The sequence below is a fragment of the Arachis duranensis genome, chromosome 2 (genome assembly GCF_000817695.3).
Source record: "Arachis duranensis cultivar V14167 chromosome 2, aradu.V14167.gnm2.J7QH, whole genome shotgun sequence".
Lineage (NCBI taxonomy): Eukaryota > Viridiplantae > Streptophyta > Magnoliopsida > Fabales > Fabaceae > Arachis > Arachis duranensis.
In genome coordinates, this window is record NC_029773.3 from 92,573,704 (window position 1) to 92,585,503 (window position 11,800).

At 32.5% G+C, this 11,800-nt stretch overlaps 2 protein-coding genes across 3 annotated transcripts in view; one reads left to right on the forward strand and one right to left on the reverse strand.

Moving 5' to 3' along the window:
• The window catches only part of LOC107476326 (subtilisin-like protease SBT4.15), a 7,493-nt gene extending 2,741 nt beyond the window's left edge, over positions 1-4,752 (forward strand). The window contains exons 2-8 of the mRNA XM_021136215.2: positions 101-206; positions 1,186-1,696; positions 2,235-2,334; positions 2,448-2,676; positions 3,126-3,234; positions 3,342-3,561; positions 4,029-4,752. Coding sequence (XP_020991874.2) covers positions 101-206; positions 1,186-1,696; positions 2,235-2,334; positions 2,448-2,676; positions 3,126-3,234; positions 3,342-3,561; positions 4,029-4,570 — 1,817 coding nt within the window. The 3' untranslated portion in view covers positions 4,571-4,752. The remainder of the gene's footprint in view (positions 1-100; positions 207-1,185; positions 1,697-2,234; positions 2,335-2,447; positions 2,677-3,125; positions 3,235-3,341; positions 3,562-4,028) is intronic.
• A 1,103-nt stretch (positions 4,753-5,855) lies between these two features.
• Positions 5,856-9,885, reverse strand: LOC107476210 (IQ domain-containing protein IQM3). 2 transcript variants are annotated; one of them, XM_016095976.3, is made up of 9 exons: positions 9,612-9,885; positions 9,368-9,476; positions 8,933-8,998; positions 8,635-8,723; positions 8,049-8,136; positions 7,634-7,780; positions 7,448-7,540; positions 6,981-7,082; positions 5,856-6,613 (listed from the first exon to the last, which is right to left on the reverse strand). In XM_016095976.3, the coding sequence occupies exons 1-9, from the start codon at positions 9,812-9,814 to the stop codon at positions 6,104-6,106; spliced, it is 1,407 nt and encodes a 468-aa protein (XP_015951462.1). In that variant the 5' UTR covers positions 9,815-9,885; the 3' UTR covers positions 5,856-6,103. The 2 variants fall into 2 exon arrangements, with proteins under 2 accessions (XP_015951462.1, XP_020991871.1); XM_021136212.2 differs by lacking the exon at positions 6,981-7,082.
• Between the last annotated feature and the right edge of the window lie 1,915 nt (positions 9,886-11,800).

Consider the following 11,800-nt stretch of genomic DNA (forward strand, 5'->3'; position numbering starts at 1 on the left):
GCCTTCTAAGAGTAATTACAAATTACAAATTTACAATATATAAGTGCTTCATCATCTATTTAATGTTTATATAGATTTTGTTTTTTTAAATTGTAACCAGGAATTGCACTTGATTGCCCATGTTTCAATGATAAAGGGTTTGGGCCTGTCCCAAGCTCATGGAAGGGTAAATGTGTCACATCAGCTAATTTCACACACTGCAACAAGTATTCTTCTCTCCGTCTATTGATTTTGAGTATATATCCAAATACATCCTTAAAGAATTTTATATCGAATGTTTTTCGTTTTTAAAATTTTTTTATTATGTTGAAGTCTAAAATTTTTTATAAAAGTAGGATATATAAATTTTTTCGTCACACTTTTTGAGAATTTATTTGTCTAAATAAAAATAACGGATCTAATTAAAGTAAAGACTTATATATCTTATACTTTTGTAAAGTTCAAGAATTTTAATGTAATAAAAAAAATTTTAAAAATAAAAACGTTGCGTCAAAATTTTTTAAAGACCTATTTAAATATATAATCAATTTTTTTAATCTCCTATCATCACAAAAATAATTTTTTTTATTATTGTTAAGTTTTTGGTTCATATATTATGATAGATATATAACATATAAAAAGAGAAATAATACTACTGCCTATATGGAATTTTCTTTGATGTATTACTATTATGCTACATGAAAAATGCTATGATAATTAGCAATTATATATGCAACACACAAAGACTAACATTTTATTTAAATGCTATTTATTAAATTAAGGGTGCTATACTTTTTATTCTATGGACATATTTTGATCATATAGTTATTACATTTTAGTATATAAATATATATAAAAAATACTATACTACATATATAAAATATTGCACTCTCTACTTTTTTCCCAAACACACAACTGTTCAGAAAGACACATAAATAATACTATGATTAATATATATTTTGTTTTCATGATTTTGTGAATAAATACATAAAATTAAATTTTATTATTTTTACCATTTTTATCTTTTTCATAAAAAAGAATATTAAAAAAACACATCAATATAAAAAAAAACGATGCTCTTATTTTATTTTAATTTATGTTTCTTAGAATGCAAGTAACATTATTCAAAATTATTATGGCATATTTTGCATGAAACCTAATGCAAACTTGGTTCCCTTCCATTTCTATGTTAATTACAAAACACAGCAAGGTGATAGGAGCAAAATTCTTCCACTTAGAACAAAACGATTTTATGGACACAAATCTTAGCCCTATGGACGAAGAAGGCCACGGCACACACACGGCGTCCATAGCCGCGGGTGCGCTCGTTCGGAGAGCCAGTCTTTATGGCATCGGCCGCGGGACATCCCGCGGCGGGTCTCCGAACGCGCGCATAGCGGTGTACAAAGTGTGTTGGAATAGCGGATGCAGTGACATGGACTTGTTGGCAGCGTTTGATGATGCAATTGCTGATGGTGTGAACTTCATATCTGTGTCTCTTGGAGGGAATCCAAGGGAGTTCTTCAGTGATCCAGTGGCCATTGGATCATTTCATGCAATGAAAAGAGGGATCTTAACAACATGTTCAGCTGGGAATGATGGTCCTTATGCTGAAACCGTTCAGAATGTTGCTCCATGGATTTTAACTGTGGCTGCTTCTTCTAGTGGTAGACAGTTTATAACACCCATATCCCTTGGTAATGGCAAAAAAGTTACGGTAAGTGGTTATGTTCTTTTCTTGAATTCTGCGTTATTACGAGATGTTTGTGCATTAAACTGTCCTTTTTCATTGTAAAGTTCGAATTCTTTGCATAATTGAATTGTTTAGAAAAATCTATAGCAATCTGTTTAGTTAGTAGTTGTTGTATTTTTAAAGTAGAAACTCACGTGCAGTTTGTCTCTATGTGAAGTTGATGATTTGACAAATTCACGTGAAAACAGTAGGAACACAGGAGTCTTCAGCTTTTTTGCTGTTACCTTCTAAAAGAAATTGAAAATATTTTTTTTAAAAAAATTAAAATTTAATTCTATGCATGTACATATAACAAATAAAAAATCACTACTTTTTACTTTTTACTTTGATTGAATGAATAGTCATCTAAAAAAATAATGTGTACAAAATATTTTACTAAGCCAATACATTAAATTAAACTCAAAAATTAAATATGCAAAAGTTGAATTTTTTTTCTTTTTTGAATTTACTTATATTACAAATAACTCATTACTCTGCTGTTTAATTGATTGATGGTTGCCAGGGAGTATCTATAAACACCTTCTCCCCTAAGAAAAAAATGTATCCATTGATTAGTGGAGACCTAGCCATTAATGCTTCAGGGGATAGCTATGGCAATGCCAGGTATGTTGGTATCATTGATTACCAAAAAAATTCAGCACAACTTTAGATAAAATTTGTATTAAAGAACACTAATTCAATGAAGTAAGAGAAAATAATTAAAATGTATGATGCGGTGCTTGTGATTATGGGACTCTAAGCAAAGACAAAGTGAAGGGAAAGATTGTGTACTGCCTTGGAGACACTGGAAATCAGGACTTAACCATAAAACAATTAGAGGGAGCTGGTCTTATTTCTGCTTCTGCTGTTAAAGCAGACTATTCCCCAGTCACAATTATTCCTAGTTCCACTGTTGATGCCTACACTCTGGGAAATAACATTTCTCTCTACATCAATTCCACCAAGTAAGTTTATTAGAATTTAATTTTGATGCAGAATCAGTAAAACAGTTTTACTCGTGTATTTAATTGCATAATACCATATCAGAAAAAATAACTATTTTTTATATTCAAAAGAACAGATATAATATAAATGACTGTCAAAGTATATGTGTTTTTTTGGGTATTTAGAGTTTGTTTAGCTCTTTCACTTCATATTTGATAAGTGTTTCAAGACAGAAAAATGTTGGGTCACTCCTATTTTGCTAATACCATTCATTTTTCTAAAAAATTCATACAAATATATGATGCAAAAAAGTAAAATGGAAGTGACATTATCATTTCCCTATACCACAGTTCTTAGATAAAAAGTTAGACAAATTTTGCTACAAAATAGAGACATGGTAACCTATTTTCCATCTATCTTCTTATCTAAATAAATATATGTCTATCAATCTAAATATTTATGAACTCAGGAATCCTAAAGCTGTTATATACAAAACCACAAGCAAAACAGGCCAAGTTCCATATATTGCTTCTTTCTCATCTAGAGGACCTGAATTAATCACCTCCAAAATCCTCAAGGTGATCATCATTCATGATTCATCTACAATCTTAGTTAGATATCTTAAGCTTATAATTGCATTTGGTAATTTTCCTTCTTATGAAGCACTTGATTTTTATTTTTGCAGCCTGATTTGGCTGCTCCAGGAGTTGACATTCTAGGTGGTTATTCAAAGTTGGAAACCATAACAACTTACCCTGAACCTGAGGACAACCGTTTTCAATCCTTTAATATACTGTCAGGAACTTCTATGGCTTGTCCTCATGCCGCCGGCGCCGCCGCCTATGTGAAATCATTCCACCGTGAATGGACTCCAGCTGCAGTCAAGTCTGCTCTCATGACCACCGGTGAGAACCTTTTTAATGGAAAAAAATGAAATATGGGTTTAGAACTAAGGAATTGAGTAATTAAATTTTAGTTTAATTATTCTATTAATTCTTATAATTTTACTAATATTTTTTAATTAGGTCCTTACCGTTTAAAAATTTGTGATTAGATCTTCACTAGTTGTTATTTTTCACAAAAACACATTGATACTAAAATATTTGCTTTTAGAATATTTCATAATTGATCCTACATCAAACACAAAAATGAATATTTCAACCAAAAATTGTTAGAAATGACCAAATTGAAAGTTTTTATCTAATATAAAGACTCAATTACAGACTTTTAAACTATAAGGACCTAATTGAAAATTTGATGAAACTAAAAGAACCATCTGAATTGTTAGAAAGGTAATAAATTCTAACATGAATAATTAAACCTTAAATTTTCATGCTGATTTTGCTAATCTACTTTGACCTCTATGATTCAGCTATTCCCATGAAAGACTTTGCAGCTGAGTTAGGAACTGGTTCAGGAAGAATCAACCCTATAAGAGCATTGGACCCAGGCTTAATCTATGACATTAATTTGGACTCTTACATTGCATTCTTATGCAATGAAGGTTACAATAGCACAAGCATTGGTATACTAGTTGGAAGCAAAGGCTTTAATTGTTCCACCATTAATAAACCGACACAAGGAAATGATGGAATCAATTACCCTTCAATGCATATTCAGGTTCCTTCCAATTCTACCATCTCAGCAACATTTTATAGGACTGTGACTAATGTTGGAACTGGAAACTCAACTTATAAGGCTAACATTACAGCACCAAAGGATCTTTCAGTTAAGGTTGAACCAAGTATATTGCAATTTAGTAAGATAAAACAAGAGTTGTCCTTTAAGGTTGTCATAAAGGGTCCTCAATTTCCAAAAGGGATAAAGGTATTATCAGCATCACTTGAATGGAATGATTCTAAACACAATGTTAGAAGCCCTATACTTATCTATAAACAAGGAAATGTGTACTGAATTCCATGTACTGGACTAATTTTTTGTTAGCTTAGGAATTAATTTTGATTAGGAGTTCTTTTATTATCTTTTACTTTTTCTCTTAATTCTAAGTTTAGGAGTATTTGATTTTCATTCTCATTTTATGTACATTGGAATGAAAAGATATTTGGCTACATGGATTGTCCATTTCACTCAATTTTGATGCCCAACATTAACTAGTGCAATATACTGATTTAGTAATCTTTATCCTAACCTTTTTTCTTTCAATCAATGACTATATATTATAATAAAGTTATAGGACCAAGCTTTTTGTCTCAAGCCATTTTTGAGTAGGCAATCAATCCATTCAATATTAAATATGATGCAAGCCACAATTAGATTGGTAAAGTGATAGGGAAATTCATTTCTTTTTTTGTAGTCCAAAGTTTGAAATTTGAAAATAAACAAATTTTGAGTCGGCAAAAATAACTATAATTTTTCAAGCTACATTAGTCATATTCTTAGTAATAAGATCTAAATATCAGTGATAAAGACCTAAAAATATAGCATGACTCATTTTAACTATAGAATGGAATACTAAAAGATAAAGTGATAGAGATTAGAGAATGTACATCCAGAAGAGTTTCTTCTGAAGCCATAAAAACTTAGCTTCCATATGCATGGTCTCCATTCTTCAACAATGCAAATTAGTGGATGAAAATCAGAGAGATCCACTCTATAGATAGCAGAGATGTGAACCCTGTAAATAAATAAGTTGAATTAAGTAAGAGGTGCACTCACCCTAAGGAATAAAGGAAATAAAATTTATCTACACTATAGATCAAACAATGAACATATCATCATCAAACCTCCATTTATCTACTTATTTATTTATACTTTACTAGGGACACTAGCTAAAGTTTATATTCCAAAAAAAAAAACAGCTAAAGTTTATATGCAACCAAGCCAAGGGATTTTTTGCTATTTTCCTTTGTCACTCTTTTTATTTGTCAAATTATGTAATTGGGATTCATATTGGTACTAATAATAGCTTTTTGCCATTTTTGACATGCATGTACATATTATAACTATAAATGTTAGGTAGCACATTCTATGGTCCTACATAGCATGCATGTCTTTTATTTTTCAATCCTACTTTTTATCACTACTTTTTATTTTCTTTTTTTGTCATCCACTATCAATTTGCTTTTTGTTTTTAAAGGCTTTTAAATAATGAATAGTCAAATCATGTTTTTTGTTGATATAACAACGTGTATAAACATTTTTTTCCACACATAAAATCTATCACTATAAACATTCACAATGATAAAAGCACTAATCAATTTCTCTGTAACTTGGATTTCATACTATAAGATAACATTAAAGTTCTCACAGGTTGAGATGACATAGGAACATAACTTTTTTTCTTAAACATTTACTTAGAAGCTACCATCTATATAAGCTTAGAGGAGAAAATCCTAAACCAAGACTATATCTATAATAACCACTATTATCCTAACAAGATAATTGAGTGGCTCAAACTCAACTAACAAAAGTATCATCAGTATAAAGTCATGGTGCTATATTGGGTATTGGAGATGCATTAGGGGACATAAGATCACCCACTAGCATGTAAGAAGAAGGTGAAGGTGGAAATTTTGGAGAAAGGTTAAGCATTTCCAATGCTTGTAACCTAAGCTCAACAGGGTAATCATTGACACAACCAATTCTAGGACCAGCACCAGTTGACCATTTACTTGAAAGTTGATGACCTAATTGGTAGGACTTTGAGGCCTTCTTGGAATTTATCCTTTGCAATATCGAAGTCTTTGGTACCTCGGCTCTTGGACTCTGAAGACCACCTGAGAGAGTTCTCATGTAGGTAGGTGTCGGTGTCGGTGTCGGTGCCGGTTCAGGTTGAGGATCTTCCTGTTCCTTATCTGAGGATGGGGTGGTCTCCACCTCCTTGGAAATTTCGGGTTCAGAAGAAAACACGTTGCCATTGGTTGGAACTTCGGTTATTACTTCGCTTTCGATAGGCTTGTCCTCATACATATCACTATCTTCATTTGGCTTACGGATCTATTAACCAAAAAAAAATACAAGCCTCAATCAATAACTGTATTTGGTTCTACTTATGTAGAATCTGTTAGTTAAAACTGATTTGATGTTAAATTGATTTATGTTCGGTAGTTCCTCAAAAGTGACTCTAACAGAATGTAAAATGTTTTGACTCTAGGAGTGAACAATGCAAAATCAATTTTCTGTGACATTAAACATCATTTTGCAAATATAAGGCCAAAAGTTTCAAGTTGAACAAAGAACAGATGAAGATCGAGACTAGAAAAGCATCTTTGGGCCTAAAGTTTTCTACAGACCAGATTTTGACAAAGGACCACCATAATGATTGGAGTATAGATGAAAGGAAATGTATCAATGCTAATGATACCTCAACTTCATCAAGATTGACCCCATTTTCTTTGAGATACGATAAGAAACTATTGAGGCTGTCATCTGTTGGCCGGTAGTGTCCACTATATGCAGATATGGACTGAAAAAGTCAAAGCCATTGAGAATCAGACATTTTTCAAGAACCCAACAACAACAACAACAACAACAATAATAATAATAATAATAATATCAATGTGATTCAATGCACATAAACCACATGTATTCTTCCAAAAAATGGACATTTTTCAATGCACAAAAGAAATTGGAATAAGCAAAAGCGTACCAATGTGACTCGGTGGACATTAACCAAAATATTGTAATTAAAAGATAAATAAAAAGAAAAAAGAAAATGCTTCCCACTATCTCTTTAAGGCTATTCATGAAGGTAGGGCCATATTTTTAGAAGAGGTTAGCACAACCGATTTAATCATGCAACATATTGAATCAACAAGACAACAAGTATACCTTTAGAAACCCATTCTCGACTTCCAATCTTCCGGCAGCTACGGTAGCTCCGCCAGCCAGAAAGGAAGAATGATGGAACAACCCTTTCTTTTTCTGAGGGTTACTACAATGTGTCAGTATGCTGGGTGGAATGAAATTCTGAAAACTTTGAAATCTTTTAACTGTTAATTGGTCTTGACTTATTACCTTGCCTGCATAAAGTTTCTTGGAGGTACTCATTACAAATATCCACTTGGCAACTTCGGTGTCTTCATATGTATGAAGAAAATCTCCAGTTTGTTTGTGGATAATTTGCCCATCACAGACAATGTACTCGTAGTGCTCTCTCTCTTGCTGATTTAGGAAAATTTTAAGGATCAACAGGTCAGAAAATCAGGAACAGGCCGCTACTTTTGAAATAATGCAATACACATCATCATCATCAAAGTCAACTACAATAATGAATACCCTTCTGTTCCCTTATATCTGTCTCAATGTCAGGATATAATTTGTATCCAAATATGTCGATCTAAAGGTGGATGAAATTCACGATGACGGATAAAAGGAATCAAAGGGGATATATAAAAAGAAAGTATTGAGTTTAATTAGATGATGAACATACAGGTCCAAGATACTTAATGCATTGTTTTCGGAGCTTTGATCGAGGGCATTGCTCAAGATCAATGTTTTTCCCATTTCCTAAATCCAACCTGCAGAATGAGGATAAAGATTTCAGCAATAAAACTAATTATACATCATTCTCATGTTAGCATAGTAATGCCTTAATGCCATTTATAACAAGCTACACCTTTTGTAACAAGAGATAGAAAACAGAACCAAATGTTCCAATTACATGTACCTTTATATTTAGCTGATCCAGCTTAGATTTTTCAAAATAATTTTGTGTAGTTTCAGGTAAACATTTATAGGCTAAAGTCATGAAAGAGTAATACAGAACCAACCCCAGCAATAGTCAAATGCAAAAGCACCATCAATATTGAGAAAGTAATCAACTAATCACCCATTATCAACAGCATTAGCAATTAATTTTTTTTTTAAATGTCATCTTCACACATTCCAAGTCAAAGTCACACACAAATCAACCCACTATGGTTTCAGCCAAATCTCTGAGGAAAAGTAAAGGGGTTTCCTTGAAGAGATAAAAATAAATTGGCAAAAAAAATGGTAAATAAATAAATAAGTCTCACCAATAGAAGAATGGCTGACCAGAATCCGTTTTACACCATTCTTCATAATAGTAATGCAAGTTGTGTCCATAACGATGGCGTGGATCAATCTACAGTTCAAATAATTAACACTAGTTAATTAATTAATTAGAATTAAGAAATATACTAATAAGAGCATGTTGGTCAAACAAACTTAAGTAACACAGAATTATCAATTAAATAAATAAATAAATAGCTTCTACAACCACTACACCCTACTATAACAACAATAAAATAAAATAAAATAAAAAATAAATAGGGAGAGTATTGAATAACTCACAGCTTCAATCCAATGCTGAAAAGCCAACTTTTGAGCTTGGGCGTCTAAGGACAAACCTTTACCCACCTGTCAAAAGAAAACATAGAAAAAAGGGTCCATTTTTCTTCAGAATCAAGCTCAAAACGTGGTCCTTCAATTCATTTTTCCAAAACCATAATCAATAATCAATCATAAATATCCGTATAGCATGGTATATATACCGTACAACTCCAAGTATTCTTATACACACATCTCATCACTATTGAGTACTATTGATCATGTTAGCATTACATTATAGTATTATACACATATATACATATACATAAAACATAATCACGTAACAGAAACAAAACACAGTATGTTAAATACGGCGAAAAATGAAACAAAACAAACACTTAATCAAAGGCTTCATTTTTCAGACTCAGTTTCAGAGAGAGAAGAGTGTTGAATGAAAACCTTGGCAGCGTTGAGACGAACACGGCTCCAGCGAGAAGCAGCGCTTTCCGGCAAATTGAAGAACGAAATCGTGCTATGATTTAGCCGCACAAAATCTATCGCTTGCCACCTTCAAAAAATTCAAACAAAAATAATAATAATTAAAATAAAAAATTTGATTTTTTTTAAGAGGTCTGAGAATGAGTTGCATGAAGGAATGAAAATTTAGAATTGATAGATTGAGGTTGAGGAGGCACCACCGCACCAGAGCTCTTCGGCGACGACGGCGGAATCGGCCAAGCGGCGGCGAGTACGGTAGCTGCGGTAAACCTTCTGAACTCTGAGAGCAGCGCGTGAATGCGCGTGAGGATCGACATTGGGAGAGAGTTGGGAGTAATCGGAGGAGGACGTTAATCGAAAATCTCCGAAGGAGAATGGTTCAAAAGCAGAGAGCGTATCAACCTCCATTATTCTCTGAAATTATTATGACTCTGTTTCAGAGAGAGAGAGAGAGTGTGTGTGTGATGTAGAAATGAAAATAAATGAATGAATGTTAAGAAGAAAAACATTCACGTGGCATTTATATATTATTTGTTGTTTGGGGTTACACATTGTTTTGTTTTTTTTTTTCGTTATTACTTAATTTTATCCATTTTCCTATTTTCTTTTTTTTTTTCTTACAACGCGCTTTTTACCTTCTTACTATTATCTCTTCTTCCACCAGGCGCTTCTATCTTTCTTTAACTTTTTTTTTTTAAGAAAAAATAAATTTGTCAAAGGATAACAGATAACAGTAAATATATTAGTTTTACTAAAAAACAAAGATAACTATTTCTTTACGTTAAACTATAAATTCAAAAAAAAAACAATTAAACAAAATCTCAACAAGCATTAAAAAAAACAAAAAGCTATTGTTTTTAAATAGCATCACAAGATGTTATCGATTTTTTTTACAGTATCTCTTAACTCAATATGTCAAGAACTAATTTATCGTAGATCTGAACTCTATTTAAGAGTTCCCATGTTGCTGACCAATGAGTTACTTTATTCACAAAATGGAATTCGAACCTCTAATTTTTACTTAAAGAATAAATAAGCTTATCACTCAATCAACCTAAATTAATTATAACATATTACCGTTAGATTGTATTAGAAACAAGAGACCAAACTAAAAAAAGTGTTTTTGTATATTATTCAGTGTGAACAAAAATATAATATACAAGAAGTATTTATAGGTACTAAATGAATCAAAGTAATAAAAGCATAGAATCCTACAATTAATATACAGATATACTATATAAATATAAACGATACTAATTGATCTAAATTGATTCTAATGATTCTCTAATATCCTCCCTCAAACTCAAGTGAGAGTTAAGGATACCAGCTTGAGTTTGGATAACAAAGTCCGAAAACGAGTCAGGTGATAAGTTTTCGTGGAGATATCAGCAGTCTGATCCAGTGTTCTAACAGTAATGAGACGAACAGCATCAATAAAGATACGTTGCCGAACAAAGTGACAATCAATTTCAATGTGTTTGGTGCATTCATGAAACACATAATTATGTGCAATCTGAATAGCACTGTGGTTATCACAAAAAATATCAGTAGGAGACGACTGAGGATAACTAATGAATCTTTTGATTGCATTTCTTGCCAAGTTGCCAAACAACCTGTTTTATCTTTTCACAATAATTCATCTCTTGCTTGCTCTCCTTTTGATCTCATTCACTCTGATGTTTGGGGTCCCGCTCCCACTGCCTCTATGGGAGGAGCTCGATACTTTGTCGTTTTTATTGATGATTTTTTCATTTTACTTGGATTTATTTGATGACTAATCGCCATGAGTTACCTCAGATCTATATCAACTTTGCTACTATGATTAAAACTCAGTTTTCCAAGGTCATTAAGGTTTTCCAACGTGATAATGCTATAGAATACCGTGATTCCAAACTCTTAACCTTTATTGCAGAACAAGGTACTTTGTCTGAATTTTCTTGTCCTGGTACATCTCAACAAAATGGTAGAGATGAACGCAAACACCGTCACATTCTTGACTCCGTCCGTGCAATACTTCTTTCTTCTTCGTGTCCTGAGCGTACTTGAGGTGAAGCTGTTCTTACTGCTGTTCATGTCATCAATATACTCCCTTCTTCTGTTCTTGGTAATGTTACTCCCTTTGAGCGTCTTTACCATACCTCCCCAGATTATAGTTCTCTTCAAGTTTTCGGTTATGTATGTTTTGTTCTTCTTCAGCCTCATTAACATAGTAAACTTGAACGTCGGGCTCGTATGTGTTGTTTCCTTGTTTATGACACTGAACACAAGGGTTATCGTTGTTGGGATCATCTCTCTAAACGTATTTGTATATCTCGTCATGTTGTCTTCTGGGAGCATCACATGTTTTTTTGGTTCTCATCCTTTGAGTCAATTCCTACTACTAAGTCACCTTTG